This window comes from Colletotrichum scovillei (genome assembly GCF_011075155.1).
Source record: "Colletotrichum scovillei strain TJNH1 chromosome Unknown Contig00003, whole genome shotgun sequence".
Classification (NCBI taxonomy): Eukaryota; Fungi; Ascomycota; class Sordariomycetes; order Glomerellales; family Glomerellaceae; genus Colletotrichum; species Colletotrichum scovillei.
This window is the reverse complement of record NW_023336261.1, coordinates 2,169,444-2,197,172: the sequence shown is the minus strand read 5'-3', so window position 1 is coordinate 2,197,172 and position 27,729 is coordinate 2,169,444. Positions and strand designations below refer to the sequence as shown.

Sequence of the window (27,729 nt, the reverse complement as noted above, 5' to 3'; positions counted from 1 at the left end):
TGCCCGGGTTGCCCCCTCCTTCGCGCGGGCGGCACACCCACCACTGCACCTTGCAGTAGCCGCCTCACCCCGCTTCTCGTCCAAGATATCACGGCGGGGTTCATCACACCCCTCCACGCTCATGATTGCTGCGCCTTTCCCGACCTCTTCCGTTTTGCCTTGCTTTTAGTCCCGAACGGCCGGTCGACCAAAGGCGCCGGCGTGCGTGCTGACCTGACCTTAGCCGCCATGAGACGATGATGGAATTTGTAGATATGTCGCGCAGCTTGTTCGGAGCTAGCCAACGTGGTATAACCAACGGCGCCGATTCTCGGAACGAGGTGGTCTCTCCAAACGCACCAGTCGTCACACCCACGTTTGGATTCCTGTGGACCACCATCGATAAGGAAACCTCGCCCCGTGGTCCTTGTTTGTGTATGGAGCTATGCTACCGCGACGACGATGTTTGGGATTATCCCACTTCATTTTGATACTTTCGCGTCTCGCATACTACAAAAGGGCTGAGCCCTTATCTGCCATCACGAACATCGAATTGCCGGGCTCACTCGCGAATCGACATGTATTCGCGACACGCCTAGTCAAGTCAGCGCGTGTAAGCGTCTTAGTGATGGAACCCCGACTTACTGCCTTAAGAACGTTGAGCCGTTCTTGCGAGTCCCGGAATACTTGTCGGTACTGGCCTAGACTTTCCCGCAGGACTGCCTCCTTGGTCATGCGCCCGTCGCAGATTGCCTTCATCTTGTTCTCCATCTCTTTCCGCAAGAATGGCTTGCCCAGACTAGTTTCGAATTCCATGCGATCGAATCCCGTGATGAGTGCCACACCGAGCTGGGTCGGGATGAAGACCTTGAGCCCTCTCCGTCCCGCCGACGACGCGCCGCGACCCCCTCTGCCACCGCGACCACCGCGACTGCCGCGGCCCCCTCGGCCGCCTCTAGCTGGCGGCGAAGGAGGTCTATCCCGGTCGTCATCAACGTCGTCACCATCCTGGCCACGTTGACCCCCGTCAGCTAGCTGGACGTATTCTCTGTCTTGGATCTTTTGAATGTGCTCCGCCATCGTAGCATCTGTTCCGATTCCGTTGGCATCCATGAGCGCAATAAGGTCTGCTTCTGTGAGGTAGTTTGGCGGGCTTGTCTTGCCATCCGTCATCAAGGCTTCTGTTGGCTGGAATGTTTCGCCTGGCGTGAATTTCGGTAATTCTGCAGAGTCGTTCCACTTCTCGTAGACAAAGACGTCAAGGTAGTTGCGCTCTAGGACGACTAATCCACGGGTATGGAAGGTCTCTTCGCCATAGAGTATCTCCACGTCGGTTGCCAGACCCTTGGCATCTTCAGAGCAACAAGCAAGGAACCGCCGTACAACGTATTCGTAAAGCTGCTTCTCATCTGCACTCAGTACCGTAGGCGCCGCGTATGTGACTGGATGAATGGGTGGATGGGCCTTATCATCATGTTTTCCCTCCCGCGGCTGACTGAAGCTCCCATCCAAAAGACTCTGCGCGTATTGGCCCCATCGAGAATCAGGCGTCTGCTTCCTGCATAGTGCCTTGAGGTCCATGCCTTTGTCAAAACGATCTGTTTCAGTTCTAGGGTAGCTGATGAACCCTTTATTGTAGAGACCCTCGGCGACTGTCATGGCCTGTTGACCACTCATCCGGAGAAGGCGAGTTGCTGCCTTTTGCAGCTCAACAGTGGTCAAAGGCAGAGGCTTCCATTTCCTCGTTGGCTTCTCCTGGACCTTTGTAACCTTGGCTTTTTTTGCGTTGAGGCAACGTTCGTAGAGAATGACAACAGACATCCGATCAAAGAGACGGTTTCGCGACCAGCTGAAGTTGACCTTCTTCCCCTCACGAGAGTGCATGACTTTGATGCTCCAGAACGGCTCGGGGACAAAGTTTTGGACCCGGAAGTACCGATCTACGACGAATCCCAGAGTCGGAAATTGGCAGGAGCCTGAGATTTGGTTAGAAGGCGAATAGCAGAATACGCGCAAGCTTACCATAGCTGATTGTTCGTTCCTGCAGCGCACCTCCCAGGGGGCGAAGGCTAATGGTCAGGAAACGCGTAAAAGCATACCCAATCCTAAGATCCAGCTCTATTCTCGCATCTACGGCGTCGACTTGTTTCTGATCAAGGTCTGTGAGGCGTCGGGCAGCAGTGAGAATGTGGCTACAGACTGTCAGAGGGAGACACTCGCATGTAACAGAAAAGGGGCCAGGCTTACGCTCGTTCGATGTTGCTGAACGTGGCACGCTTGACAGTGATTCGGTTGTTGCCTTTCTTGGCAGCATTGACGATTTCTTTTCCAATGTGCTCTCCCTCTCGATCACAATCAGTCCAGATGACAAGAAGTTGGCAGTACCGAGCCTGCCGCTCAATGTTCTCCGCAACGGTCTTCTTGTCCTACACATGCGACTATCAGAATCCAGGCAACCTAAATCGAGAGGCAGAAGACGTACCTGAGGCACTACTGTTACTACTGGTGCACTGAATAAGCTCTCTGGCGGCGGATGCGACCAGTTCTTGTTCTCTGGTGTGAACTCGAGTCCCGTAAGATGGCCCAGAACGGCCGTCATTGTGACACCACACGAACCCCACGGGGCGCCAAAGTCAAAGTCAAAGCCATAGTTTTTGATGTACTGAGAACGAGTGTTGTGCTGAGAAGTGTCAGCTTTCGCAGGAAAAGTGCGGCTTGCTTGATGCGATACTCACGACTTCAGGGCTTCGTCCTGCCAAATGGCCGGCAACGGCTTTCGAAATGGATGGTTTCTCGGCAACGCAGAGGACCTTCATCTTCTCGATGTGTAGGAACGACTGGTGCTCACTGCATGTAGATGGTTTGGGGCCTGGTAGGTCTTTAATCCCCGGCACTTTTCGCGAGTGCAGTCACAAATGTTATTGCTGGGAGAGCAGGAGCATCTTGCGATATCTACGTTCCTGCCTCGGAGACGCGTCTTCACGGGCTTGAGCGCGTCAAACCCTCATACGGCAGCTAACCAGTGTCTCTAGCACGTGCTGAGAAATCCAGCGTATGTGATTGCGAAGAAATCCTAAAAGCTCTGCCCAACTTTAATGTCACCCATCGACACATGAAAGATTTTGAAATGCACGTCGTTGAATTGAGGTCGAGACCATCTTCCTCGCTAAGGTACCTATGCCTGGCTCAACCCCACAGCGGGGCTGCCGCGCTGATTCGCGCCGTGCTTCTAGGCTTCAGCTCTGGAATCCCTGGGCCGGTTGGCGATCTTGAGGTGCCATCGATTATCTAAGCAGCAGTACCTCGACTCTCGAAGCTGTAATCCCCAGGCAATTGAAATGCTGCCCGTAAACGTACGGTTATGAGTAAAAACCTCACTCAGTTGAAGTGAAAAGAAGAAGACGGAAAAAAAGTCGTAAAGTAAGTCGTCTCGAACCCGCGACCTCCCTCGGTCTCGAGGTTCATTCAGCCAGGTAGGTACCTCTGGTGACGGCATCAGAATGCTTCTTAGGAATTGCATCTCCTCATCACCAAAAGTACTGGTAATCGAAATGATAAAAAGGGAAGCTGCCCGCTATGGCGTCACATCTGGTACTGCTTGCTACTCAAGGCTGCCCATCTAGGCACTCTAAGGGTAGAGTGTTAAAGGCACAATTATACCGTTCGGCCGTCGTCGACAACGGGCGGTGCTTCCTTGGAGCAAGCATCGCAATTCTGGGCCCTATGAGGGTTGGGTCGTTGTCCTGTACGAATATACGCATCGTGAATACACAGGATTACCTACCTAGTTGAATACGCGAATACCTAATGATACAAATTGAGCCTGTCGAGATGGTGGCCACCACCTCACATGCAAGACTAAACTGACGTAAGCCACCGGTCCAACTCTACATCTCATCGGGGGAGATTTTACAGATTGATCGACACCATTGCACAGATCTGAGATCTCACTGCCAGAATTTCTTATTCCTACTACAAAGTTACATTTCCCCTACTCAGTACCTTTTCACAGAAAGAGTACTGTAAGCAACGGTTTTCCATCTACCTTACCTTACCTTAGGTATGGATCTCTAGGTAGGTTGCGCAGAGGACGGATCTTCGGTCTCAAAATGGCCGAAGACCCCTGCACGTCACCGGAGCTGGCGGCGGGGACCTAAGCTCCCTGCGGATCTATGACGCGCTTTGTTTGCATCACCTCGCTGCAGCTCCCATTTGCACCACCAAAGCTGCATCGTCAATAAAGACGGTCCTCGAGACAATCTTTTCGCAAGTCATCCGCAGTTTTCGAACGTCTGGAAGTGCAAAATTGCAGCTACACTAGAATCCAGGCCAAGTTTCAACACTCTCACCTGTCCGCAATGGCGCTCCCCGCAGTCAAGACTCTAGAGGAGTGCTCCGAGTGGGCCAAGGTCGTCGAACCCTTCATCCCCCAGCTCCTCGAGCTCCCCGGCAAGATCATCGCGAGCCCGCAGTCGCTGCCCCAGATCTACCTCGAGACGAACCCCCTCGTCTCCGGCTTCGCCTTTTCCCTGCTCATTGCCGTCCTCACTCTCGGCGTGTCAGAGTACCACCGCAACTTTTCCCAAATCGACCGGCTGTGGAGTCTCCTGCCAAACTGGTATGTCCTGCACACGGCGGCATGGGCGTACCTAAATGGCGAACCCTGGCAGCGAGTCGCGCTGGCCGGGGCAGCGACCACCCTCTGGAGTGTAAGGAGAACAAGAAGGATCTATCATGTAGCTTGAGGAAGAGTGCTGATACCATTGTGCCGATAGTCCAGATTGACCTTCAACTACTGGCGCAAGGGAGGTTACGAGCGCGGAAGTGAAGACTACAGATGGTACAGAAACCCTCCCCATCGAATATTACCCCTCCAGCGAGTTTTCTAACATGTCCATCTACGCAGGGAAATCGTCCGCGCATACGTCCCCGCCTGGGTCTTCTTCCTATTCAACGTCACCTTCATCTCCTTCATCCAATCCATCCTCCTCTTCGCCTTCTCCGCCGCCCCCGCCTACTCTCTCCTCCTCGCCAGCCGCATCGAGCCCGACCTCGCCGCCTCGGACTACTCTTTCTTCACCATCCTCGCCGGCCTCGTCCTCAGCGAGTACATCAGCGACGGCCAGCAGTGGGATTACCAGACCGCCAAAGCCACCTACAAGAAGGGCAACGGCGCCGCCGCCGCCGTGCCCCGCGGCTGGGCTCAGGCGGACCTCGAGCGCGGCTTCGTCACGCACGGTCTCTGGGCCTACAGCCGCCACCCCAACTTCTTCGCCGAGCAGATGGTCTGGTTCGTGCTCTACCAGTGGAGCTGCTACGCCACCAAGGTGCTGTACAGCTACACCTTTGCCGGCTCCGCCTTCCTCGTGCTGCTGTTCCAGGGCTCGACGTGGCTCACTGAGCTGATCACGGCGGGCAAGTACCACGAGTACGCCGAGTACCAGAGCCAGGTTGGCATGTTTATGCCAAAGTCGCTGTTTCCGTACAAGAAGCCCCCGCCCAAGGTCATCCGCACGAGCGAGCTTGCCAAGCGCCAGACCAAGAAGGATAAATAAAGAAGGCAAGACTAGAAACATGCTTGTCCATGTGAAGACAAGGCCTATTCAGCCGTAGCGGGGAATTCTTTTGGTCTGGGGACTGGAATAGACTGTGAAATGCATCTGTGTATTCTTCTAGACGAAGTCTTTTTCTAGTTTCTAGTGAGGTCGTTATGGAGTTCATCTATGCATCCGGAGCATGTAGTCATAGGGAAAATATTCATACCAAACTCATTCCAACCCTTGCCACCCAGTCGGCCTTACTCATCTCCCTCCCTCAAGCATCAAGCTTCAAGCTGGCAAGGCTGTCAACATAGTACGCCGGCACGGCCGCGGCACCCTCCTTCTCCCAATCCTCCTTCTTGTGCACGCCAGTCAAGACGGCGAGCGTGCCGCCCAACTTGCCCTCGATGCCGAACTTAATGTCCGTGTCGAGGCGGTCGCCAATCATGCACGTCCGCTCGCGGTTCAGCTGAAACTTGCCCTCGACGGCGTCCATCATGGCCTGCGACGGCTTCCCCAGCGCCACGGGCTGCTGCTGGCTCATGTTGACGAGCGGGATCGAGATGGAGCCCGCGCCGGGGAAGAACGTGTGCGACATGGGCAGCGTGCTGTCCGTGTTGGTCGCGAGAAAGACGGCGCCGCGGCGGAGGTACTGGTACCCCAAGCTCAACTTCAGATAGTTGATGTGGAAGTCCAGCCCCGCGAGCACGACGCCGACTTCCGGGTCGAGGGCGGAGCCGTCGGCGATGGCGGCAAAGTCCTCGGGGCCGATGTCGCGGCGCAGAGCCGGGTCGGTGCCGCCGATGAAGTCGACGCCCTCGGCGCGGAGCTCGGCTTCGATGCCGGCCTCGCCAATGACGAAGACTTTGCGCTTGTCGGCGGGGAGGTCGAGGATGCGGGAGACGTAGACGGCGGAGGAGTAGGCTGAGCCAAAGATGTCTTCCACGTCCGAGGGGATGTCGAGGGCGGCGAACTTCTTGTGGTATTCTTGGCGGGACTTTGTCGAGTTGTTTGTTACGAAGACGGTGCGCTTGCCTGTTGGTGGGGGGGAACGAGCACTCAAGAGGTTAGGGGCCGAGACATTCGATTTGTAAGAGATTTTGCAAAAAGGGGGAAAAAATCAGGATGAGCAACCTCTTGAGCGAAGGAAGGCGAGCGTCTCGCGGATGCCGTCGAATAGGTGGTCTCCGGACCAGAGGACGCCTGTTTGCGTAGGAGAAGAGTTGTCAGTTGTGCTCGGAAGAAGCACTTGTTTCATCCGGAGAAAGACGATGAGAGTTACCGTCACAATCGATGAGGAAGACCTATATCTCATGAAATAAGCAAAGTCCTCATCTCATTTTCTGAACATCGTGAGATTCTCCACTGGTGAAAATGACTCAACGAGGTGGGGGGAGTTGCTGCTCACGTCAAACTTGTCGAGGAATTCTTGAGTGGCGGCAGAGTCGCCGGTGAGATATTTAGGCTGCTGTTGTTGAGACATCGTGAACTTTTAGGAGCTTGGTGTTTAGATTCAACAAAAAGTCTATCGGACAGGGCTGGGTTACTAAGGTGAGAATGAGGTGTAGGTCGTTCTAGAGGTTGAGTTTCGGGATGGTGGGACAAGGGTGCGGAAGCGGGTTTCTGGCATGCGGCGCTGATGACGGAGTGGGGGTAGTGAGGTCGGACGGCCATCGTCCGATTGGCCGGTGGGTACTGGTGGCCTTGCAAGTGACGGCTCGATCTGGATGGCATGGGATTAGGTATTGAAACCTGGGGAGGATGGAGTGAGACTGAGGGGAGGTTCAGAAACATGCCTGTGGCTGTCCAGTCTGGGTGCAATGAGCCAAGCCCTTGATTCCCCAGTTTAGGTATCAGGTCTTCCAAGTGTTGAGACGGGCGGATGTTGGAGTAGGCATCATAAGCAGGGAAAGTTGGCAGGAATTGCTCGATGGGATTTGAGACTTCATCGCCGCGTTGAGCGTTCCATTGTGCCCTCCCTCAAGCTTGCTTCCCCAGATTTTATCAATTGCAGTCGAGACAAGTGGGATGGCTGGGCTTGTCGCTCGCTTTCATCTCATATTCTTACATATTCAATTCCAACCTCACCTCATATCTGCGAAACCGGACCGCTACAGCATCTAACAATGCCAGCCCGCATTCTTGTCCATGAACAGCGGCATGTCGCTCACAAGCATTTCAACAGAAATTGGGGGTTTCCCCATGGGCCGGAGTGATTGAGAAATGCAGCTAGGTTCAAATGTACGTGCTCCAGCATGTCCAGCAACGCAAGTCAACACCTAGAAGCATACATGCAACCTGGTGAATGGGATAGATGGAATGCAAGACAATAAGCGCCATGCAAAGCCCGTTCCGCTACCGGTCGCAGTGCTCGAACAGCCCCCCACACTGAGGAGAAGAAAGCAAGCAAACGCTCCGGGTGCGGAGTTTTTGTGTTCTGTCGGGCTTGCGTTGCAGCCGTGTCAGCACCTCTGCGAACCTGCTGACTTGGCGTCTCCATCTGTAATCACCTTCCTCATGCCTCGGCTTGGGCATGGACAACATGCATCTACTGCGTAAATATTTGACTGCTGATGACCAACGTAAAGCCAGGTGACGTCAGGTGGGGAGCTGTCATCGCATGGCAAAGATGAGTCGTTGAACGGAGTGTCCGGGCGTGGTGGCGTCGAGAACGGATTTTTCATGTGCCAATTTTCTTAATTCCCCATCACGTTGCTTTTTCTCGGGTGACAAGGGTATCCGTACCGTAAATACGGTCGGCGCCAACGGGTACATGTGACAGTTTCCATTGACGTATGCCGATCTCCTTTAGCAGATTGGATTGAAGCGCGACCCGGTACGTCCGCCGTGTCCGTCAGTTATCATTCAACTTCCAAGAGCCTGAGATCACAACGTCGAAGCGCCAGCGCGAAACCTCCGTGGGATCCGAGTAGGATGCCGTCGCAGGTGCGCGAGTGCACGGGGGTTCAACTTTGGTGGTGGCAGATGGCACTCCATAGATTGTCTGGAACTCTGGATCGGGGGCCACTGTGCCGATCAGCGGCAGCGGACCAGACTAAGCGGCGGACCCTGAATGTGTTAGTCCCTGATGATCAATCGATGGAATTCTGCTTGGCTCCGCTGCATGTCTGCCAGTGTAGCAACCACCACCGCGGCTCTCTTCCGTTCGCGACGTTGTTCGAACCTCCGACTACGGCGTCGCAACTGACATGCCAACCCCCGCGGGTTTTCAACCACACAATCCGAGGCCGAATTGCGTGCGCGGCATGCCATGGGTTCTCATTCTATTGCTTCCTAAGCTGGACCAGGATGAGGAAGTTGCCCGAAGCGGCCGACCACGGTCAGCACAACGCTTCATTCCTTGGGCGGTGTAGATGAATGGCTGCCTCACCGCTTTCGCATGTTTCACCGACCCAGGCAGAGACCCCGGGGAATGAGCGTGGGGTGTCGAGGGGGAGCTCAGGAAGAGAGGAGTCCAGGCGCACCATCGTCGAGACCCTCGTCCGGGGAAAGGCACGGATCGTGAGTTATTGGCCCTTGAGGGACGTTTTGGTGTGGATGAGGGTGGTTGCTTGGCTGGGCGGCTGACAGGCTGGCCACGTTCGGCGTGGGGGAGCTAAGCCGGGTGAAGCATGGGAAAGGTCCCGTGTAAGGAAGGTGTAGCAGACAACACCGACTAGTACCTACTTTAGACTCAGAAAGAGAGATCGTGTGAAAAAAAAAAAAAAAAGTTCACTAGTCTGATCCGTCTCTACGGACCCTTCCCGGGTGAAAATTGCAACTCACCGAGGCGCTTCGGTCATGAACGATTTTTCATCGCTATTGCCCTTTCGGTCCGTTGCTCCTTCCCACAGAGAGACACATCAGACACACACCCAAAAAGGGAAAAAGAAAAAAAAAAGATAAGGAGGACGTTTGCTTCAGATGGAAAGTATTATAAATCTGCTCCTCCCCGCTTGCCACATGCCACACATATTCGGACTTTACGGTCATAAGTCACAAGGATAGCCAATTTTGAACCGAAAGAGCCTCCCGTCGACAATTTGACTTTCTTTCCCTCGTCACGATTACCCAAGGTTCCCTCGGCCGCCGTCCCTTTGCACCCAAAAAAGCAGCAATAACAACTTAGGATCGATACGAGAGCTCTCCTCCGCCCACCTCTAACGTCAACCACATCCACACACACCACGGTTCCCTGGCTCGTCCGTACCTTGCTGCCCTTTTCTCCATAACCTTGTCCACCTTGGTCCGAATTAATCCCTATTCTCCTCGCACACCCACTCAAAATAGTCCCGCGGAACCTGACTCTTCCCTACGGACCTACGCTATCTTTCTCCACCGTCCCAAACAATCGTCTCATCAGCATTGGACCGAAAAAAGCGGCAAATCAGACCCCACCGGAGACAGCTTTTCGATAGCCCATATATCAGCAGCCATGGCTCCCCTCCCTATCTCTGAAGAGCAACTGCTCAACCTTTCATCTCTTCCCACCTACGACTACACAATGGCTTCTCAGGCACACAACGTTCAGACGCCCGTCACGGGTTCCACCGACGCCTCTGTCCAGGCCGACTACTTCACTTCCATCCAGAGCTCCACAACCACCTCTACGCGCACATCTGCTGAGATCCAGGATCGCCCCGTTATCACTCCTGGCGGCACCGTTACGACCTCTTCCGCCCTCCAGAGCAAGAACCCCCTGCCGCCCCTCTCTCGCGACTTCCCCAAGCCTACCGCCGAGATCGACGTCGAGGAGGCTCTTTCCCGCAAGCCTGGCCGTTGGACTGTCAGAGGAGCCATTGCCGTCGACCGACCCGTCCAGGTCGTCGACGAAGAGAAGGTTAAGGCCCAGCGCCGCAAGGCCCTCGAGGACGCCAAGAGGGAGCTCTTCGCCTCCAGCGAGGCTCTCAAGAACGTTCCGCTCCCGCCGCGCAAGAACAACTTTTAGGCGACGACGAATGACGGTCAAATGGGACATGTCGCTGGCTACAGCAACGGCGACACAGCCCACGAGTTACCGCCGGCGACGACGATTGAATTTCGGTGTTCTTGCATTTTCAGTACAATTCGACACACGGCTTGTTCGGCTCGCGAACGGACTCGCGTCGAGCACCTTGCGCCAGTCGAAGACGATACCCAGGCGTAAAATCGGATTGATGGACGGACGGACGGGCGGATGGAGGAAGCACTAGCAGTCTGCGAGGAAGGCAGAGGCGTCGGACAGCGCAACTTCAGGGCAATCAGTAGCGCACAGAGACGAATGTCTTTGCACCTCACCAAACGGCGTTTCATTCGAGCATGAGCAATTTCTTATTTTTCGGGGGTTCACTTGATGAACATGATTAAAAGGGACGGGAAAAGTGAAAACGTACTGCGTTTTGCGGTAATATGCCGACTTGTACTTACGTGCAAATGAGTCAAATCCTAATACACGGCTTCTGCCAACCTAACCAGTCACCTAATCTGCATTCTTACACTACTATACATGGACGTGACCTTAGTCAAGACGAGCTGCCAGCGAGAAGCCGTACTGGATCATGGCAATGAAGCCAGCCAGGTTAATGAGGGTGGAGATGCCGTGGAGCTTGCCAAAGGACTTGTTGAGAGCCTGCATCTCCTGAGAATGCGGCGCGGCGTCGTAGCTCTTCTTTCCATCCTTTTTCTCTGTGTCCACTAGTCAGCGCCTCTTTGTCGTTCCTGAACAGAGGACGTTTATATAACGAAGTCGTGGAACTCGGACTCACCTTGGGCATATCTAGCCTTCATGACCGTTACAGTCTTGGGCAGGACAACGGCGAGGTTGACGAGGCCCGTGAGGAACATGGTGGCGATGGGCAGCAGGGCAGTATAGCGGTTCGACTCCTGGAGGAGCCCGGTGATGCTGCTGGCCTGCTCGCCGAGGAGGCCGCGGCTGCCCGGGTAGGTGAGGGCCATGATAGCGGGGAGCGCCGTCTGGATGGTGAAGTAGACGGGGAACAGGGCGTTTTGGGCGGTTGCAAAGGCTGGTCGCTCGAGGACGCGGAACATTGTGATGCCGTTTACAAAGGACTTGTTTGGCCTGTTAGGGTACTTTGATCCAGTGTCCGGATTGCGGTGGTGACTTACATGGAAGAACGTCGTTCCTAGGAGGGCTCCATAGCTATGTTGACAGTGTTAGAATGTCGATGAACGACGACCCATGATCTGACTCGATGCACTTGAGAGGGAACGGCTTACGAGATGATGTGGTAGGGGCCCGGGGAGAATACGATGGAGTCTGACATGACGGGCAACGGCGGTCACTGATGCAAGGTGTTTGATAATGGTAGGTATCTCGTTTGGAGTGAGGTTGGATGATGAAGAGTGGTTGCATTGATTGAGAGGCTATAGAATGATGCGGTGCCATCTGGAACGAGCCGCTGGTGAGGAGTACAGGGGTCCCGTCGAATGTATGAGGTCACCTCGGCATAGCTCCATTCCTTGCACCAGTGCCAGCTCGGGGTCCCTAAACTTCCGTCCTTGCCTTACCTACAAGTCCAACGCCTAGTCTTCACATACAAAGCTGGCTGTACAACAGTTCCTCATGATGTGACGCTCAACCTGTAAAATCAATTCTCATATACGTACAAGAAGGGGGAAGTACCTTTCTGACATGGTTGGGATTGAATTAGAAGCCGACAGTCAAGAGGTGATTGATATGCTGGGCTGTTTATCGCTATCGCCACGTGACTTCGTGTTGGTGACAGTCAGTCTGCAGTTGTAGCGCGCTTCCCCAGTGTACCCAGGTCGCGCCGGAGCCTGGAGCTCAATGGACCTCATCTGCCTAAAGTGAGCCAGGATCTAAGTCAAAGTCTCCGTGCGCCAACGTCCTTCTTAAAGGGATCCTTCATCGCTTGCTCAGAGCTTCTTTTACATGCTGCAAGACTTTGCATTGCATTGCGCTCAATGCCTTGCCTTTAGAACTCTCCGTCCATCCCAAAACCCCAGCTTCTTCTAATCATCCTCACAATGGCGGACAAGGAGGCATCGGTCTACATTGTCGACCTCGGGTCCTCCATGGCCGACTGCCACAACGGCCGCACCGAATCGGACCTGGACTGGAGCATGCGGTACGTATGGGACAAGATCTCAACCACAGTCGCCGCCTCGCGGAAAACATGGACCGTCGGCGTCATCGGTCTCAAGACGGATGAGACCCAGAACGCCATGGGGGAAGAAGAGGGATACGGCAACATCTCAGTCTTGCAGGAGCTCGGCCCAATGACGATGACTTCTCTGAGGGAACTCACGGATGCGGTGAAGCCGAGCGAGACGGATACGGGCGATGCAGTCTCCGCGGTGGTCCTCGCCGTCGACATGATTGAGACGTTTACCAAGAAGCTCAAGTATAAGCGGCGCATCTACCTCATCACCGATGGCATGTCTGTGATTGACGGCGACGATGTTGATTCGATTGCAAAAAAGATCAATCACGACGGAATTGAGCTGATTGTACTGTGAGTTTGTCCAATGCATCAGCGTAGAGTCTGCACTAACACCAAGCAGAGGCGTGGACTTTGACGATGCAGAGTTCGGCTTTAAGGAAGAGGACAAGCCGTCAATCAAGGTGCGGCGTCTTTGCTCATTCTCCGCTTCTATAAGACTAACAATCCTCTGCAGAAAAAGAATGAAGAAATCCTCAAGGATTTGGTCTCCAAATGCGACAATGCCCAATTTGCAACGATTGCAGAGGCCATTGACGAGCTGGACACACCGCGTCTCAAACCTGTCAAGCCCTACAAGACATACGACGGACCCCTAACCCTCGGTCTGGCTGACCCTCCAGAGGACCTCAAGATCCCACCCACGCCCGCAGTCATCAATGTCGAGCGCTACTTCAAGACCAAGCAAGCCAAAGCCCCAACCGCCTCCACCGTCGTAGTATCGGCCGAACCCGGTCCCTCGCAGCAGCTTGAAGGCGGCGACCCCATGGAGGGTGTCGAGTCGACGTCGGCTGGTTTCGCGGCGGTCAAGTCGGCGCGGGCGTACAAGATCAATGACCCGGATGCGCCAGGCGGCAAGCGTGACGTTGAGTTCGAGTCCCTGGCCAAGGGGTACCAGTACGGCCGCACGGCGGTCGCGATCAGCGAGTCCGAGTGGAACGTTACCAAGCTCGAGACGGTCAAGACCTTTAGCATCATTGGCTTCATTCCCTGCGAAAAGGTATAGTCCTGAGACGTTTTTCTCCCACTATGCAAATGCCGCCCCTTTCTTTCTCTCTAACAAGAAACCTCCAACCGCAGTACGAGCCGTTTCTCAACATGGGCGAGACGTGCGTGACGGTCGCCCGCAAGTTTGACGAAAAGTCGCAGCTCGCCCTGTCCTCCCTCATCCATGCCCTCTACGAGCTCGAGTCCTACGCCGTCGCACGACTTGTAGTCAAGGAGAAGAAGGACCCCGTCCTCGTCCTCCTAGATCCGCGCATCGAGCCGGACATGGAGTGCCTCTACGACGTACCCCTCCCCTTTGCGGAGGATGTTCGGGGGTACCAGTTCCCGCCACTCGATAAGGTCATCACCGTCAGCGGGCAGAAGATCACGACAAATCATCGCTTGCTCCCCGGAGATGAGCTCACAGATGCCATGAGCGACTACGTCGACTCTATGGATCTGGGTACTTTTGGTACTGACGACGATGGGTACGTTCACTTCACAACATGCAATCTCCATTCCAACTCTCTACTGACGTTCTGCAATCAAGAAACTCGTCAGAGTACGCTGCTATAGACGACACATACAACCCAATCATCCACAGAATCAACCAAGCCATCCGCCAAAGGGCTGTCAACCCGAAAGGCGAGATTGACCCGGTTCCTCCCATTCTAGTGCGCTACGCCGCGCCCCCAGAAGAACTAGTCGAGAAATCGAAATCCCAAATCGAGGGTCTCATCTCAGCAGCACAAGTGAAGAAAGGTAAAAACCGACCCCTTTGCTCTCTTCCCTCACCCCCTCTCTCCTGTACTGCCATGGCTCGCTTCCACTAACACAAACTTCAACAATCTAGTACCTCCCAAAGCAAAGGGAAAACGCAAATTCGAGGCCGCAAAACCCCTCTCAGGCCTCGACGTCGACGCTCTCCTGGGAACAACGTCTAAATCAACCTCCAAACGCCCCAAAATCACCCCCGAAAACGCCATTCCGGACCTCAAGCGCGCCCTCGCCACCGCGGAAGACGAGTCCGAGATCCGCGACGCGGCGAAGCAAATGGCCGCCGTCGTCGCGCAGCTCGTGACGGACAGCTTCGGCGACAACAACTACGCCCGCGCGTCCGAGAACCTGAGCGTCCTCCGCCGCGGGCTCGTCGAGCTCGAGGAGCCGGGCGTGTATAATGACCTCATCAGGGACCTGAAGAAGAAGATGCTCTCGGGCGAGCTGGGCGGGGATCGGAGGGAGATGTGGTGGCGGGTGAGGACGTCGCGGTTGGGGTTGATTGATCAGGGGACGTCGGAGGTTTCCAATGTCAAGAGCGAAGAGGCTGATGAGGTTTGTTCTATTTCTCTTTCATGGTTTGACATCTTCTGATTGATCCGTTTTACTAACCTCGATTGCAGTTTCTAAAGTCAAAATGAGTGATGAGGTCAAATCACAGCGGGCGTTGGGAAAATCATGATAGTCTACGGCAGATCTCTTATAAGCCCTGAATGAGCAAAAGACGGATTCTCGTGCACGCAATGCCTGTGCACGCCTAACTATCTATCCACCTTCCAAACGTGCTTGTGTGAATGCGTAGAAGAAGAATGCTCCTCTACATGCTGATCCAAGCAACCTTACTTCGCCTCAACCTTTCCCTTCTCACCGTTCTCCTGGTCTTTGTCAACTCTCTCTCTGACAGCGACGCCAAGCATCGCCTGCATGGTATACGCAGCATCGTTGCCCGCATTGTGGAGGTTGCTGTGCTCGATGCCTAGGTCAGTCAGCACCATACCCAAGCTGCGGCCCTGCGACTCGCCGCGCCAGGCCTGGTGCATGTCCTTGGAGTCGAGCGTACGGCTCGCGACGCCGCTGATGCCCCAGAGCTCCACGCCCATCTTGTCTAGGTAGCCGAGATCGGCTCCGAGGTCGTGGCCGAGGAGGACGATGGTGCGGGGGCGTTTGTCTTTGTCGGCGGCGTCCTCTATATTGTCAAAGGAGAGGTCGCTGACGGCGGTGCAGACCTTTTCGGGGAGCTCGCTGAGCTTGGGGTACTCGCTCTTGCTGTGTATGGTCAGTCTGTGATTCTTCTAAGACGGTGATAGTGCATGGCTTACCCAAAGTTGAAGAGCTCAGGACAACCCTTGATGTACTTGCGGTTGCGGATGTGACGGTACTCATAGGTGATAAGATGGCGTTTCTTGATAAGCGGAACCCAGTTGCGGCCGCTCTCGCCAGGCGGGACGCCAACGAGGTCATTGGTGTCCAGGGTCGAGATGCCAATCTCCAAGACGGTTCCGTGGTGCTCCTCGGCGACCTCAATATCGATGCACACAAAGACCACATTCTGCTCCAGCACATGAGGAACCGGCTTATCCAGCTCGACCTTCTTGTTCTTCTCATCGACATCGCTAGCCTTGGGACGAAGACCGAGGTACAGCTGCGCATCGTAGAGGGACTCGGCCCGGTTCAGCGCCTTGTTTTGCTTCTTCTTCTTGCTCTTGGTCTTGATATCCTTGAAGTTGGCGTGCATGTTGAGCAGCTTCATGAGCGTCTCCATTCCAAAGACAGTGGCATCGTCACACGCGTCGTCATCCTCGGGAGGCGGAATCGCATCGTTCAGAGCGAGGTACTCGTTGTGCGAGGCGGAGCGGGCAATGTACTTGGGCCGAATGGTGCAGCTGGAGCCGAACACGAGGTAGAACATCTCGCCTGGCTTACCAGCAGGGATGGTCAGCTTCGTCTGAATCGAGGCATTGACGACGTCTAGGAAGTGCTGGAACTGAACGGTCGGAACGAAGATGTAGGGCGACTGATCCAAGGCCTTGGGGTGGTAGACGTAGAAGCTAGAAAGACGTTAGTTTCTCTCGCTTGGGATGGGCCCGTTTGATTCTCGATACTCACAAGTCCCAAGTGTGCTCCTCGGTAATGTCATCGAAGAAGGGAGTTGCCTATTTTCGGCGTCAGCTAGAGAAATGAGGCGTCTCAGCGGCGTGAGGCGCTCACCTTTGGTCGATTGGTCTTGCCGATGAAGCTGAGAGGGTATCTCTGGACGACGTCCCAAGAGACGAAGGTCATGTTCTCCGCCGAGAGGTCGCCCGCCTTCATCCCATTGAACTCGGGAAAGTCTTGCTTCATTAGGGCGTTGAAATCCGCGGGAGCTAACTTCTCAGACTTGGAAGGTTCGAGAGGTGGTCCGATGTAGTGGGGAGTTTTCTTCTCGACTGGCTTGGTGATGGATTTTCCCTGGATTGCTGCTTTCCTGGCTGCAATTTGGCGATCGAGAAGGAGAGGGTCAAGAACGATTTCCTCTAGGGTATCTTCCACTTCTTGAGAAGTGCCTTCCTCGAAGAAGATTTCGTCGCCAAAGGCTCCGAATAGACGTTCAAGCTGCTCAGCCTGGGTGACGGCCATTGTGGAGTGAGCGTGCGGAAGGTGTAGAGAATACCGGAGTGTGTGGATGCGCAAGGTGAGTGGGAGATGGAATTCTGAAAGACGCAAAAAAGCGTCTGAATCGGCCAGAAATAAGCCGTTTGCTTTAATTGAGTACGTATGAGTGAGTGCTTGTGGATATGTGGTTGACGGGTGATGGTTGGGCTAACAAAGCTGAGTTGAGCTTGGTAGAAGTAGAAGGGAAGATCTCCGAGTAGGGACGCCCTTTAAGAGGTAGAGGGCTCGTGGATCAAAGAGAAAGAGAAAGGTGCAGTGAGATGAGGTGCCTTCCCTACCGGTAATTCAAGAAGTGGAATACTCAGCTAGACGGTGGAACAACCAAGATGAGTGGAATAGCGAGGCGGAATGTGCGACAAAACTGATAAATCCAACCTTGGGAGATTGTGAATATTGCAAGGAGATTAAACTGAGGTGAATCATAGAGACCACAGTGACAAAGCTCTCTCAAAAATACATTGCCAGGCTTATTCAAGTCCTGTCGCTTTGAACACGAACATGTAAGTTCTTTCATGCCCTCGGTAGCTTACATTGGCGGTGGCAGCTACTTGACAAGATTCCGAGTCTTATGGAATAGTGCGATTCAGAACGATGATAGCTCTACTGGTATTCTATCAAGATGCATGGCCTTCTTTTAACGGATATTGAAGGGAAAGAGGAGTCTTTGAAGTCACTTTGCTGCTACACTAGGTATCTTTGACCAGTCGTACGTGGTTAGTAATTGAGGATTACCGAATAAAGAACAGCACCAATATTCTAGAGATCAACGCTTCCAAAAAGCACTTGCGAGCAGCAACGGCTCTATTTCTCTACTACATCACTCTCAGCTAGGGAATGAGTAAGATGATCAGATTTCGTTAACAGATCCAAGAATGTAAATTGAGTCTAGTTACAGCGATAGGCTGCAAGAGGAAACAAAGCTTTCAAAAACATCCTAGGCAGGCTGGACAGGTTGAAGCACCCTTGGGGGGACGCTTCCAAACTTATCCGCACAAGTGTGTAGGTCAAACCCCGAGCGTTTGCGAGGTCAAACGCTTCAGTCATCAAGCTGTAAGGTAGGTAGGTAGCTTGAAGTGGTGGGAATAGCTAACGGCAAACGGATAAAAACATCCCAGTTGTCTGCCTTCAGCTACGGATGTATGCATTGATACAATCAAGGTGGAAAACTGCTTTGCAATTGGATCAGACTGAAGTTGTTCGTACACTACTTACACAACAGCCGCGGTCTAACAAACCGCTCTCAGCAGCAGATAACCCATTGTGTCGGCGCAAACAGCAGCCCAATGTCCAAACTTTCCCCAACGAAAACATATTCACAGACAACTCGACTAGACAGCCCGAACCGATCCACTCTACCTTAGGTTGACTGGAAGTGTCTCCACCCAACGCACTATCACTGAACGCCGACATCCATCAGCATGCTTTTCCTTCCGACCTGCTCCTATGCTTCAAAAGGCGCTCGTTCATATGTAGCTCACAGAATGGAGGCAGATGCGGTGATGTCTTAAGGTAGATGAGAGAGAAGAGAGACGAGAGGGTCTCATACCATTAAACATAATGTTACAACAGGCCCCGATACCCAAAGACCAGACCATCCCAGCCCAGTCATACGCGAACCCCCTCTTTTTTAGAACTCCTCTGAGGAGACCTATGTCGTCGCCCATAAAACGCCACCGCTATGAAGAACGACCAATCTATAATTACAAAACCATGTAGTCCCCCGGATTCGGGGTTGAGTAGGCGAGGGCGGCACCCATCCGTCCGACCGTTGGTCCCACGGTATCTTGTTTTACGTTCGTATGTTTTTTTCGTGCTTGTTGTTACATTTCCAGATTTCCAGACGCCGTGATGATGAAGGCTACTGTCAAGATGTCGTCTTCTCGAGCAGTTCCTTTGCCTCGTTGACCTTGGTTGCGAGGTACGGGCTACCGCCGCGATCGGGGTGGTTCAGGAGCATCAGGGTGCGGTGCTGCTTGCGGATCTTGTCGCGAGTGACGCCGCTCTCCCTAAGAACGCATTGTGTTAGATGTTGTTGCTTCTTTCTGACCCTTCCAGGTTGACATCGTCGTCCCGAGTGTCTCGCCAGGTTAACGTGCTTCGGGGGATTTCGTCGACTTACTGGAGGGAGAGAATGAGACAGGCCTCCTTCTTGTTCATCTTAGGCTCGAAGCCGCCCTTGTAGAAAGCCTTGCCCATCGCGCCAACGCCGCCGCGTGATCGGCGCCATGCGACCAGACCAGCTCGGCCCTGTAGGAACACTTGTGTTAGTCGTGGTCCTTCTTGAATGCGCTTTGTTTCTATCGTACCAAGAAAGCTGCGACGGCAGCGCCGCCTCCGATAGCAAGAACAGAAGCCATGATCGCTAGAATTTCGTGTCGTGTTTAGTCGATACGTCGTTGGAAGGTGGCGGATGACTGCGGAAAAAAGCGGATGAGGTATCGCGAAGAAGGTCTTCCGGGTCGGAGGAGAGCTTTTTTTTTTGGGCTGCAGTCGCCGCCGCTCACAGAGCAAGCCGCGATGCGCCGGTCTTGGTCCGTGCTGAGCCGTTTTTCGGAAGACCTATTGAACCGGTTCCGACAAGCCCAGCAGAGTGGAAGCTTCATGTGCATTATGTCAGCAGACCCCTGGGTTCCACCAATCCCGCTGCAATCTTATCGCAGCAAAGAACCACCTCAGTTCCCCCCAGCCCCACCATAATCGATAAGCGGTGCCTCGGAGCGGCAGAAGAAAAATTTCTAAAAAACTTTTGGAGAGCAGAGGCCTCGATCACCGCCTTCTGAACCCTCCCCGTGTGTGTGTTTGGAAGAGTCGTCGAAACCAACACCAACAACCCAACAACCGTGTGACTATTTACGTGATACCCGTGAAGGTATCAACGCCGTCACAATGAGGTATGCTCTTGTCTATTATTCCATTGTCATACAAGTCAACCTCTCAGTCCAAGATTGACCTGTAAACGATTTGGGTTTGCAAGCTTTCTAACTTCGTGATGCTTCTAGAATCGAGACGTGCTACTTTTGCAGTCGCCCTGCCTACCCCAGCAAGGGCATCACCTTTGTCCGCAATGACTCCAAGGTGTTCCGCTTCTGCCGCAGCAAGTGCCACAAGAACGTACGTCTCTAAGTTTTCTTCAACGACTTTTGCGAAGAACCCAACCCCTCCCCGTCGGCCAATGGACTAACCGCCCCTTGGCACCATAGTTCAAGATGAAGCGCAACCCCCGCAAGCTCAAGTGGACAAAGGCCTACCGCGCCTCGGCGCACAAGGAGATGACGGTCGACAGCACCCTCCAGTTCGGCGCGCGGCGCAACGTCCCCGTCCGCTACGACCGCGACCTCGTCGCCAAGACGCTCAAGGCCATGGAGCGCGTCTCCGAGATCCGCTCCCGCCGCGAGCGCGTCTTCTACAAGAAGCGCATGCAAGGCAAGCGCGAGCGCGAGATCGCCGCCGCGCGCAAGCTCGTCGCCGAGAACGAGCACCTGCTGCCCCGCATGCGCGGCTCCGAGAAGAAGAGGCTGGCCGCCGAGGGCGCCACCGAGGAGGAGATCGCCGCGCTCGAGGCCGAGGGACGCCTGGCCAAGAGCAAGGCCGGCAAGGTGTTTGGTCGCGAGAAGATCCGCCAGCGGGTCACCGTCGACGGCGACGTTGTCGAGGAGCGCGAGGGCGGCGTCATGCAGGAGGACGACGGCGAGTGGGACGACGAGGATGCGGAGGAGGACGACGATGACGAGGATGGCGATGTCGACATGGAGGATTGAGCGTGACGACGACAACGACGAAGAGGGACGTTTTTGTCACGTCTTTCTTTTTACGAACCGACCAAAAGGAGGAAGGGGGATCCCCCATCCCATCGAGGGATAGGAGAAGATGGAGGGAAAAGCCAACCGACCGGGGGAAGAGAAAGAAAGACAAGCTGCTAACCGAATCGAAGAATGGGCCTCTCTCTTCTCTCCGCTCTCCTTTAGCAGAGACAAGAGTTGGTTTTGGGGGGGCTTTGTTTTTATACACGGGCGTTCAAGGATACAAAAGGGCTATTTAGCATCGACGGCGTTTGGTGGCTCTGAGAAGGAATACCACAAAAAGTTATCCACGGTCCAGATTGATCCAGATCGGTTCCTCCGTCATCTCAGTCGCCACCTTTCCTCCCGTCTTGTGGATGCGATGCCGTATCCTCTCAGCCTGCGTTGTCTGGTATAACCATCCGGATGCGTTCCGCAATCTCGAGGGTATCCGACACTGTCTGGAGTGAATAACGGCATGCCAACAGAAATGCGTGCCATCACATTGTCGCATCCCCCTTTCTCAGAACAAAGGAGCAGGCGAAATAGACATGGCGAATTCAAGCTAACAAACTGTCAAACCTCCTACATGCTCTCAAAAATTGCAAGTGAAATCGCCCAAGACGAGCGTCGCGGGTATCAATGCCTCTTGAAATGTTGTACAAACGAAACCACCCTAACTCCAGGTATCCCACAATCCCATGACCGGGCAACGTACACACCGCTCTGGGGTCGCCAAACTCCTCAAGCACCCTCCTCTTCCTTCTTGGTAGTATGGTGAAAAGCCTTAGGCGGCATGGGCAAACCGGCCTCGACGTCCTCAATAATCTTCTTCTCGAGCGCCTCCTTGCGCTTCACCTCCTCCTCCTCGCTCGCCTCGGCGCCAGGCACGACGCCTCCCGTATAATTGCCGGCGCCGCCGCGACCAGAAGCACCCCTCGCCGCCGACCGCGCGATGCTGGCATTCACGGCCGCTTGTGTCTTGCTCGCGAGCTCCTCTTGCTGCTTGGTGCCGGGGAGAGAGGTCGGGTCCACGTAGTTGCCCGAGCCTCCTCGTCCCGCGCGCACGTAGCCGGTCGAGGTCGGTGATGTCGAGGAAGCGGCGACGTCGGTTGACTTTTGGGCCTCAATGTCCTGTTTGCCGTGGAGCATTTTGGGTTAGCTACGAACTGCTCTTAGAGGGTAGGCCGTCTCGCGTGTTACCTCTGGCTTGGCCTTTTCAGCATCGTCCACATCCTTCTTTGAAAAGAAGTTCCCTGAGCCTCCCCTCCCTACTTTACGGAATACATCGGACATGGTCGTTGCGACGGGGGATCCTCGAGCTTGGTGCTGCGGGCGAAATGGGATTGCGATGCGGCTGGGTCTGGCGGGATACTGTAGAAAGTTCGGAGCAATCTGGGAGACGACTACCGCAAAAGAACGGGTACGAAACAGTCGAAAACGTGCAATGAACAAGATAAAAATGCGTTAAAGAGATCAAAAAAATGCTGCCTGGTATCTCTGGGCAATTGGTTCAATAAGAAAAAGTGACGTTCAGTTTTGGTGTAATTGGCACTCCCTATCGGCTAGCCACTTGCATAGTGTGGCGCCGCGGGGTTAATCAAAAGCTGCGTGGGATGGGCCACTTTATCAAGTGTACCTACGCAGTCGGGCTTCCGAGAGACGGGAATTCATTCCAGTTTATCGACAACAGACATTCCTGAACACAAGGTTGCTGAGCGCCGGTTGCCCCGAGTCTTCAGAGAAAAGCAAAATTATGTTTCTCGTATGGCTCCCTTTATGGCAATATATTTCCTCCTCGGGACAATACGCGTGCGGCTCAGCAAGGCCCAAGACAGCTCACGCAACGCAGCACTCGCTTGTCGATCGCTGCATCCGGACATGAACTGCCCTTCATTCATCCTGGATCTTCCATGTGCTGCTGTCAAGGGATAATTCTGCTCGGCTTCGGACAGGTTTAGAGAGAGATCGACAGGTACGTCGACCAGGACCCATGACTTCCTATAGTCTTCAATAATAGCAGTGCCTTGCAAAGATTTCTTTGACGCATTTTCATCGTCGGGACCGAGAGGAGTGCTCTGCGAGATCCCAAGCTGTCAGCTATTCCCGAAAGGTGGCTGCTGCGAGACTTTCCCATTGCAGCTCTCGCGATGAGCTCTACCACCTTAGCCAGTCCAAGGGTCCAACCCCCCTCTCTCCAGTCTCTTTGTATGAAGGGGGAGCGGAACGCACGGGAGCGGTAGCACCAAAAAAACCTTCTCCCGATCCCCGATGAACCTTCCCTACGGTTCGGCGCTTCTCTATTAATACATAGAGAAAAGAGGTCCAACACAAGGAAATAGCATCACCCCACGTGGAATGCCTTTGCTGACGCAGGTACGCTGGAAGGACTGGTAAAAGCAAAACCACAAACGCTTTGCCTAGGGATGTCGTGGGCGTCCCTCACACGTCTTCCCAATGAGAGGTAAAGAGGCCCCCATTTCTATCTCAGAGAAAGATACATGACAGTACGAAAGTGTACCTGTGTGGTATCCACTCTCGTAGACAGGGTTTTTGATAGCGACACGCATCCGACGGAGACTGGAGGGGTGATGTGCAGCTGCAGCAAGAGGGGCGAGTTGGCCAGACGCGTTGATCATCCTAGTCCATTTGTGAAAGTGGCATCCACCGGTGTCTCCGCTGTTCTTCTGTTCTCGTCGTGACAGCGCGCGGGGATGACAACGTAGCAGATACCATGCTGGACCGTTTCCGAGAGGAGCTGAGGTGATAAATCTTAGGCATCCGTAACTTGGTGGAAAGATAGGAAAAAGGCGAATTCCCATACTCACGTAAGACAGTAAGATGAGGCGCAGCACAACTCTGTCCTTTTTCGTTACGCTCAGTCCTATGACCCGTGCAAACAGGCATCTGCTTGTTCCGTGTCTCGATTCTCTCAAGGCGCGAGGTCGGCCGCGAAGCTGTCACTTCACCTGGTAAACCTTATCTCCCTCGCGTGCAGGGTTGCGCCTTTTCAGAGAGTCCGCCGGCACAACCGTTTTGTGAAATTGTGCGGCCGGCGACGATCGGCGGGGGTTGTTGCCTCGATGGGAGAGCTTTTATGCATGGAGAAACCAGCTTCGGGATGGCATGGCACTGCTCAGAGAGTGAGGGGTGCAGCTGCAATGGAACAGGGCAGGACCCTGGCACACTTGTCTCGACTGCCCTACTGCCGTGCTGCTGAAGTTTTGGGAGCAATCGACGATTTGGCCCGGTGGCTCCCTTTCAACCCGCTCGATGTGCTAGGACAACCCTGTAACAGTGAGAGGCCGAAGTGTGATAAAGTTGGCGATCGACAACACGTTGACAGTTTCGCGGTGGAGTTGCCATTGGGGCGTTGCCCTTAGTGTGCTTTTGTTTTGCGCAAACCAGCTTCAGAGTCTGGAAAAAAAATACGGAGTAGTCGGAGTGTGCGCCGATGCGCTTGAATCCTGTGATTTGTCGAGGGACAATGTTGGGAGAATGCTTAGTCGTACCTGGTCGTCTTGTGGAAACCCTTTGTCGATCACGGATCATGGGTATAGGGCACGACGAGCTGATGCCAACGTGGTTCTTGCGTTAATCAGACGCGGATGAAGTCGACCTCGAAATGCGACCATGAACAATTGCCCTCTCCAGTCGGCGGCTAACAAGGCATCCCCGTACTGTGTCTGTTGTAGAATATGGAGGCCATGCCTACTCAGTCTACTCGGAAACCATTTTGCATGTGTTACACAGCATTGTTAGCTGCCGTCGATAATTGGCTGGACCGTTGAACAATGTTTCTTCCATTTCGATGTCTCTCAGCGCAACGACAACATGGCCAGCGCTTCCGAGAGCCTTGCCAGACGCAAGCTTGCGTTGACCTCTTAAGTAATTTGGCACCGGCCAAAGCCAGCTTTCAGTGACGTCCAATTCAAGGTAGTCGAGTCTCACTAGTTGTGCTCTCTACTCTCCTAGACACTGGTTGCAGTTCCTTTGGTTTAGTTGGCCACCTCCAATGGTAGCGGGCGTAAAAACCGGTGAAGGGGTTTGAGACTGTCAAAGAATCAAGACGTGAAGCATAGGCGGGAGGCTGGCCTAGAGGCGTGCAGCCCGCTGGCGTTACGGGAGATTCCAGAGTCCCAAGTCGATGCCACAAAGGCAGGTTTGTGGTCTCTTTTTTTCCTGAGACAAGAGCGTCGACGTTGGGGAAAGACCGGAGACATAGGTACCAACGGCAGAAACCGAGAAGACATTTTGCATGCGTTCAAAGCGTCACTTTTAGTGACTGAAACTCTGGTCACCCAGGTCTGGGCTTGAACAGCTGCGCCCAGTGACGTACCAGTTGCATAGTGAACTTAGGTAATGCCTATGAAGGCGAGGTTGGCTCTATCCAAGATTCGGGCAGAGCGTGCGTCGTGTCTTTCTCGCGTGCGGTGTGGCTTGGCCATCTCCGGACATTGGCGAGTAGATTGATGTTGGAGGACATCTCCGCTGACGATCTTGGGACTGCGTTACCAATGCCTAGCCCAGGCTGAGCGATGGCATCCAGGAAACAATAGTGTCAAGTGGCAAAGGCATCCCATTCTGATTCTGGCCGGTGAGAGGCAAGAGTAGGTAGCATAAGCGATGGTCTGCGTCGGGGAGCGCAATAATGATGGGGTGGACGACGTTCCGCCAGAGGCACGAGAATCCACCCGACTTGCCCAGAGCAGAAGCCCGCATGGCGCCCGATGGAGGAGGGGAGGGGGCCAGCTGACCGTCCCGAATGGCAATGGCGGCCCCCTAGCACGGCGTGAGGGAGACGGAGACGAGACCGGACCCAGGACTGACCGTCTGACCGATATCCTGGCCAACAGCTGGACTCTATCAGATTCCAGCGGATTGCCGGTCAGCGGAAGGTCTGGAGAGCAAGAGAGCTGTGAAGAGACGGCCGACGGCGAAGGGTAAACTGCTGGTTCCGTACTGAGGACAGCGTAGTAGGCCGGGCCGGAAAGTAAAGTTGTTTGATCGGGTTCGCGTTGCTCCCATGCCGCCTCAGTCAACTTCAGGCCAGGTAGACCGACCGTCTCAGCGAACAAGTCCTGTGATTAGTGGTCACTAGGAGGGGCCTGTACCGGTATCTGGTCAGAAGGTGGTGGAGGAGGTAAGCTGGTGGTGGGGAAGCCCCAGGCGTGTGGTTGTGATGTCCGGCTCTGGGGCGGATGATTGGGAGGACGTTTCGCTGGGGTGTCTGGTTAGTGTGGAGCAAGATGAAAGAGGACGAAGAAGACAAGGAGTCGAGAGGGGGAAGGGAGGAGTGGACAGGGGATGGGGGTGGTGTTATCGTCAACCTACTATGTGTGGTAAAGTACGGTAGACCGTAGTGGTGGTGGTGGTGGTGGTGGACTGGTGGTGGCTCTCCATCGTCGCAATCCGTTGATGGTTGTAGCACGTCTCCAAAACGGACACGAGAGCTTGAACGGCACACGGTGTAGGGCTTTGTTTGTCCGATGTTCTGCCTGTCGTTTCCCATCTGCTTTGGCCGTGGCCCTCTACGTCCTTCTACGGATGGAAGCTGCAGATGTTGCCCCTGAGTTGACAAAGAATTGAACTCATGTTTGGTCCGCGCTCGGAGCAAACTACGTCACTGGTTGAGATACGGGTGGATTGGGACTTCCCCAGGAACGTGACTGACCAGGGCACTGTCCCCACTGTGTATTTGTCACAGAATTGTGCAGACAGTCAGACAGTGTACGACGAGTTGTCACTGTCCAAGGAGCACATAGAAATACGTGCCTTCCCTTGCCCGGGGATTAGATGGTGCTTACCTAAGGTAGCGCCTGCCGAGCCTGCACTGTGTACCTGCGTTGTTTCTCAGCACCAACAGGAGGGAAGTTCGTACCTGCCTCGCACCCAACGACTTGTCAACCCAACAACGCCGTCGAAGAGCTGTATCCTGCTTGGCTTCCGTGTGATCAACGATCAGCAGAACCGTCCATCGGGGATTTTCTTTATTTCGGATTCTTCATCGTTTCTTTTCCCGTATCTCTTGTATCTGTACTTGCTATTACTCGAGAGTCCTTGCTCCTCGCACTTCTCTGAGCCGACTACCGGTAGCCATGCAGATCCAATCAAGAAACAACAGGTTTACGATAACGTCGCCTTTTTCGAAGAAAGAAGAAAACGAAACAACGGTTGTGAAGCACAGAGTGCTCAAACCAAAGTGCCAAATCACAGCCAAGGCACACAAGTCGGCAATTGCAGAAAGACTAGGAGGCACCCACCCGAGTTTCAATAAGACATCTTTCCCATGCCTTTTTGCGCAATGCCTACTCCGTACCTTGCCTCCTTGCTTCTTCCCACTTTTGCAGCTTACCATAGACACTCACCACCTACTGAGTATCATGTACTAAGGTTCTCGCGCAGTGCTTCCCAAGCTTGGGTTTCTGCCGTTGACAACCCCCTCACGGTCTCGCTCATTCGACCAACGCACAGCGCATTGCGCACAGCTCATACAGCTCACAACCTTGAAGCTCGCACAACACGACTTTGGCATGACCTGGCATAGCAGCAATGCAAAGCTACTGCCCTCTCCCCCGCGTGCGAACTTCCGTTCCTGATCCGATGGAAACCACCTTCTCCAGTTAAACGAGACCAGACGCGGCCAATGCTCTTTCTCTCTCTTTCTCTCCGCCCCAACGCCCCAACCTGATGCTCACTGCTCCAGCCTCCAGCTCTATGGCCCGGGAGCAGTCGCCTGTCCTCCCGCCTGCCTACCTCGATGGAGCCACCACGTTAGGGGAGCAGAGCCGTCGTGGGGTGCGACCCAACGCTGAACCTGGCAATCCGCCGAAA

General features: G+C 54.2%; 10 protein-coding genes across 10 annotated transcripts; 4 read left to right on the top strand and 6 right to left on the bottom strand.

Moving 5' to 3' along the window:
* Positions 1-368: 368 nt before the first annotated feature.
* Positions 369-2,795, bottom strand: HER10_EVM0002550 (DNA topoisomerase; the record flags this gene model as incomplete). Its single annotated transcript, XM_035472256.1, has 6 exons — positions 369-574; positions 625-1,955; positions 2,002-2,171; positions 2,227-2,405; positions 2,462-2,659; positions 2,715-2,795. The coding sequence occupies 6 exons, from the start codon at positions 2,793-2,795 to the stop codon at positions 542-544; spliced, it is 1,992 nt and encodes a 663-aa protein (XP_035335757.1). The 3' UTR covers positions 369-541.
* A 1,542-nt stretch (positions 2,796-4,337) lies between these two features.
* HER10_EVM0004699 (uncharacterized protein) lies at positions 4,338-5,534 on the top strand (the record flags this gene model as incomplete). The annotated part of the gene is made up of 3 exons (XM_035474333.1): positions 4,338-4,688; positions 4,755-4,819; positions 4,886-5,534. 3 exons carry the CDS (start codon positions 4,338-4,340, stop codon positions 5,532-5,534), a joined length of 1,065 nt encoding a protein of 354 aa, XP_035335963.1.
* Positions 5,535-5,793: 259 nt separating this feature from the next.
* On the bottom strand, positions 5,794-7,002 carry HER10_EVM0001773 (phosphoglycolate/pyridoxal phosphate phosphatase; the record flags this gene model as incomplete). The annotated part of the gene is made up of 4 exons (XM_035471508.1): positions 5,794-6,554; positions 6,654-6,722; positions 6,802-6,823; positions 6,928-7,002. 4 exons carry the CDS (start codon positions 7,000-7,002, stop codon positions 5,794-5,796), a joined length of 927 nt encoding a protein of 308 aa, XP_035335686.1.
* A 2,373-nt stretch (positions 7,003-9,375) lies between these two features.
* Positions 9,376-11,915, bottom strand: HER10_EVM0000531 (uncharacterized protein). The gene is made up of 4 exons (XM_035470308.1): positions 11,736-11,915; positions 11,625-11,658; positions 11,264-11,567; positions 9,376-11,183 (listed from the first exon to the last, which is right to left on the bottom strand). The coding sequence occupies exons 1-4, from the start codon at positions 11,780-11,782 to the stop codon at positions 11,017-11,019; spliced, it is 552 nt and encodes a 183-aa protein (XP_035335570.1). The 5' UTR covers positions 11,783-11,915; the 3' UTR covers positions 9,376-11,016.
* Positions 9,955-10,467, top strand: HER10_EVM0001654 (uncharacterized protein; the record flags this gene model as incomplete). Its single annotated transcript, XM_035471395.1, has 1 exon — positions 9,955-10,467. The coding sequence occupies one exon, from the start codon at positions 9,955-9,957 to the stop codon at positions 10,465-10,467; it is 513 nt and encodes a 170-aa protein (XP_035335671.1).
* Positions 11,916-12,290: 375 nt separating the features above from the next.
* On the top strand, positions 12,291-15,105 carry HER10_EVM0009325 (Ku70/Ku80 N-terminal alpha/beta domain-containing protein; the record flags this gene model as incomplete). Its single annotated transcript, XM_035478815.1, has 7 exons — positions 12,291-12,994; positions 13,044-13,104; positions 13,158-13,700; positions 13,781-14,175; positions 14,238-14,449; positions 14,541-15,019; positions 15,088-15,105. Exons 1-7 carry the CDS (start codon positions 12,507-12,509, stop codon positions 15,103-15,105), a joined length of 2,196 nt encoding a protein of 731 aa, XP_035336382.1. The 5' UTR covers positions 12,291-12,506.
* A 198-nt stretch (positions 15,106-15,303) lies between these two features.
* On the bottom strand, positions 15,304-17,080 carry HER10_EVM0011232 (QDE-2-interacting protein; the record flags this gene model as incomplete). The annotated part of the gene is made up of 4 exons (XM_035480669.1): positions 15,304-15,730; positions 15,784-16,512; positions 16,571-16,617; positions 16,673-17,080. The coding sequence occupies 4 exons, from the start codon at positions 17,078-17,080 to the stop codon at positions 15,304-15,306; spliced, it is 1,611 nt and encodes a 536-aa protein (XP_035336557.1).
* A 1,604-nt stretch (positions 17,081-18,684) lies between these two features.
* Positions 18,685-19,852, bottom strand: HER10_EVM0012130 (DnaJ domain-containing protein). Its single transcript, XM_035481531.1, has 3 exons — positions 19,423-19,852; positions 19,236-19,363; positions 18,685-19,122 (listed from the first exon to the last, which is right to left on the bottom strand). The coding sequence occupies exons 1-3, from the start codon at positions 19,471-19,473 to the stop codon at positions 18,981-18,983; spliced, it is 321 nt and encodes a 106-aa protein (XP_035336643.1). The 5' UTR covers positions 19,474-19,852; the 3' UTR covers positions 18,685-18,980.
* Positions 19,853-19,894: 42 nt separating this feature from the next.
* On the top strand, positions 19,895-21,167 carry HER10_EVM0002749 (ribosomal protein L24e). The gene is made up of 3 exons (XM_035472446.1): positions 19,895-20,007; positions 20,116-20,227; positions 20,317-21,167. Exons 1-3 carry the CDS (start codon positions 20,003-20,005, stop codon positions 20,872-20,874), a joined length of 675 nt encoding a protein of 224 aa, XP_035335778.1. The 5' UTR covers positions 19,895-20,002; the 3' UTR covers positions 20,875-21,167.
* A 64-nt stretch (positions 21,168-21,231) lies between these two features.
* On the bottom strand, positions 21,232-22,848 carry HER10_EVM0007545 (uncharacterized protein). The gene is made up of 2 exons (XM_035477098.1): positions 22,099-22,848; positions 21,232-22,029 (listed from the first exon to the last, which is right to left on the bottom strand). The coding sequence occupies exons 1-2, from the start codon at positions 22,189-22,191 to the stop codon at positions 21,640-21,642; spliced, it is 483 nt and encodes a 160-aa protein (XP_035336227.1). The 5' UTR covers positions 22,192-22,848; the 3' UTR covers positions 21,232-21,639.
* Positions 22,849-27,729: the final 4,881 nt, after the last annotated feature.

What these genes read in the sequence shown, in the direction of transcription:
- HER10_EVM0000531 (XM_035470308.1), bottom strand. Translation starts at nt 11,782, where the DNA reads ATGTCAGACTCCATCGTATTCTCCCCGGGCCCCTACCACATCATCTC. An exon ending in TAGGAACGACGTTCTTCCAT is followed by an intron (nt 11,568 to 11,624) that starts GTAAGTCACCAC and finishes AGGCCAAACAAG; the next exon opens with TCCTTTGTAAACGGCATCAC. An exon ending in GAAGGCTAGATATGCCCAAG is followed by an intron (nt 11,184 to 11,263) that starts GTGAGTCCGAGT and finishes TAGTGGACACAG; the next exon opens with AGAAAAAGGATGGAAAGAAG.
- HER10_EVM0002749 (XM_035472446.1), top strand. An exon ending in GCAGCAAGTGCCACAAGAAC is followed by an intron (nt 20,228 to 20,316) that starts GTACGTCTCTAA and finishes TTGGCACCATAG; the next exon opens with TTCAAGATGAAGCGCAACCC.
- HER10_EVM0007545 (XM_035477098.1), bottom strand. Translation starts at nt 22,191, where the DNA reads ATGTCCGATGTATTCCGTAAAGTAGGGAGGGGAGGCTCAGGGAACTTC. An exon ending in CTGAAAAGGCCAAGCCAGAG is followed by an intron (nt 22,030 to 22,098) that starts GTAACACGCGAG and finishes CACGGCAAACAG; the next exon opens with GACATTGAGGCCCAAAAGTC.
- HER10_EVM0012130 (XM_035481531.1), bottom strand. Translation starts at nt 19,473, where the DNA reads ATGGCTTCTGTTCTTGCTATCGGAGGCGGCGCTGCCGTCGCAGCTTTC. An exon ending in CTGCCGTCGCAGCTTTCTTG is followed by an intron (nt 19,364 to 19,422) that starts GTACGATAGAAA and finishes GTGTTCCTACAG; the next exon opens with GGCCGAGCTGGTCTGGTCGC. An exon ending in TGTCTCATTCTCTCCCTCCA is followed by an intron (nt 19,123 to 19,235) that starts GTAAGTCGACGA and finishes ATGCGTTCTTAG; the next exon opens with GGAGAGCGGCGTCACTCGCG.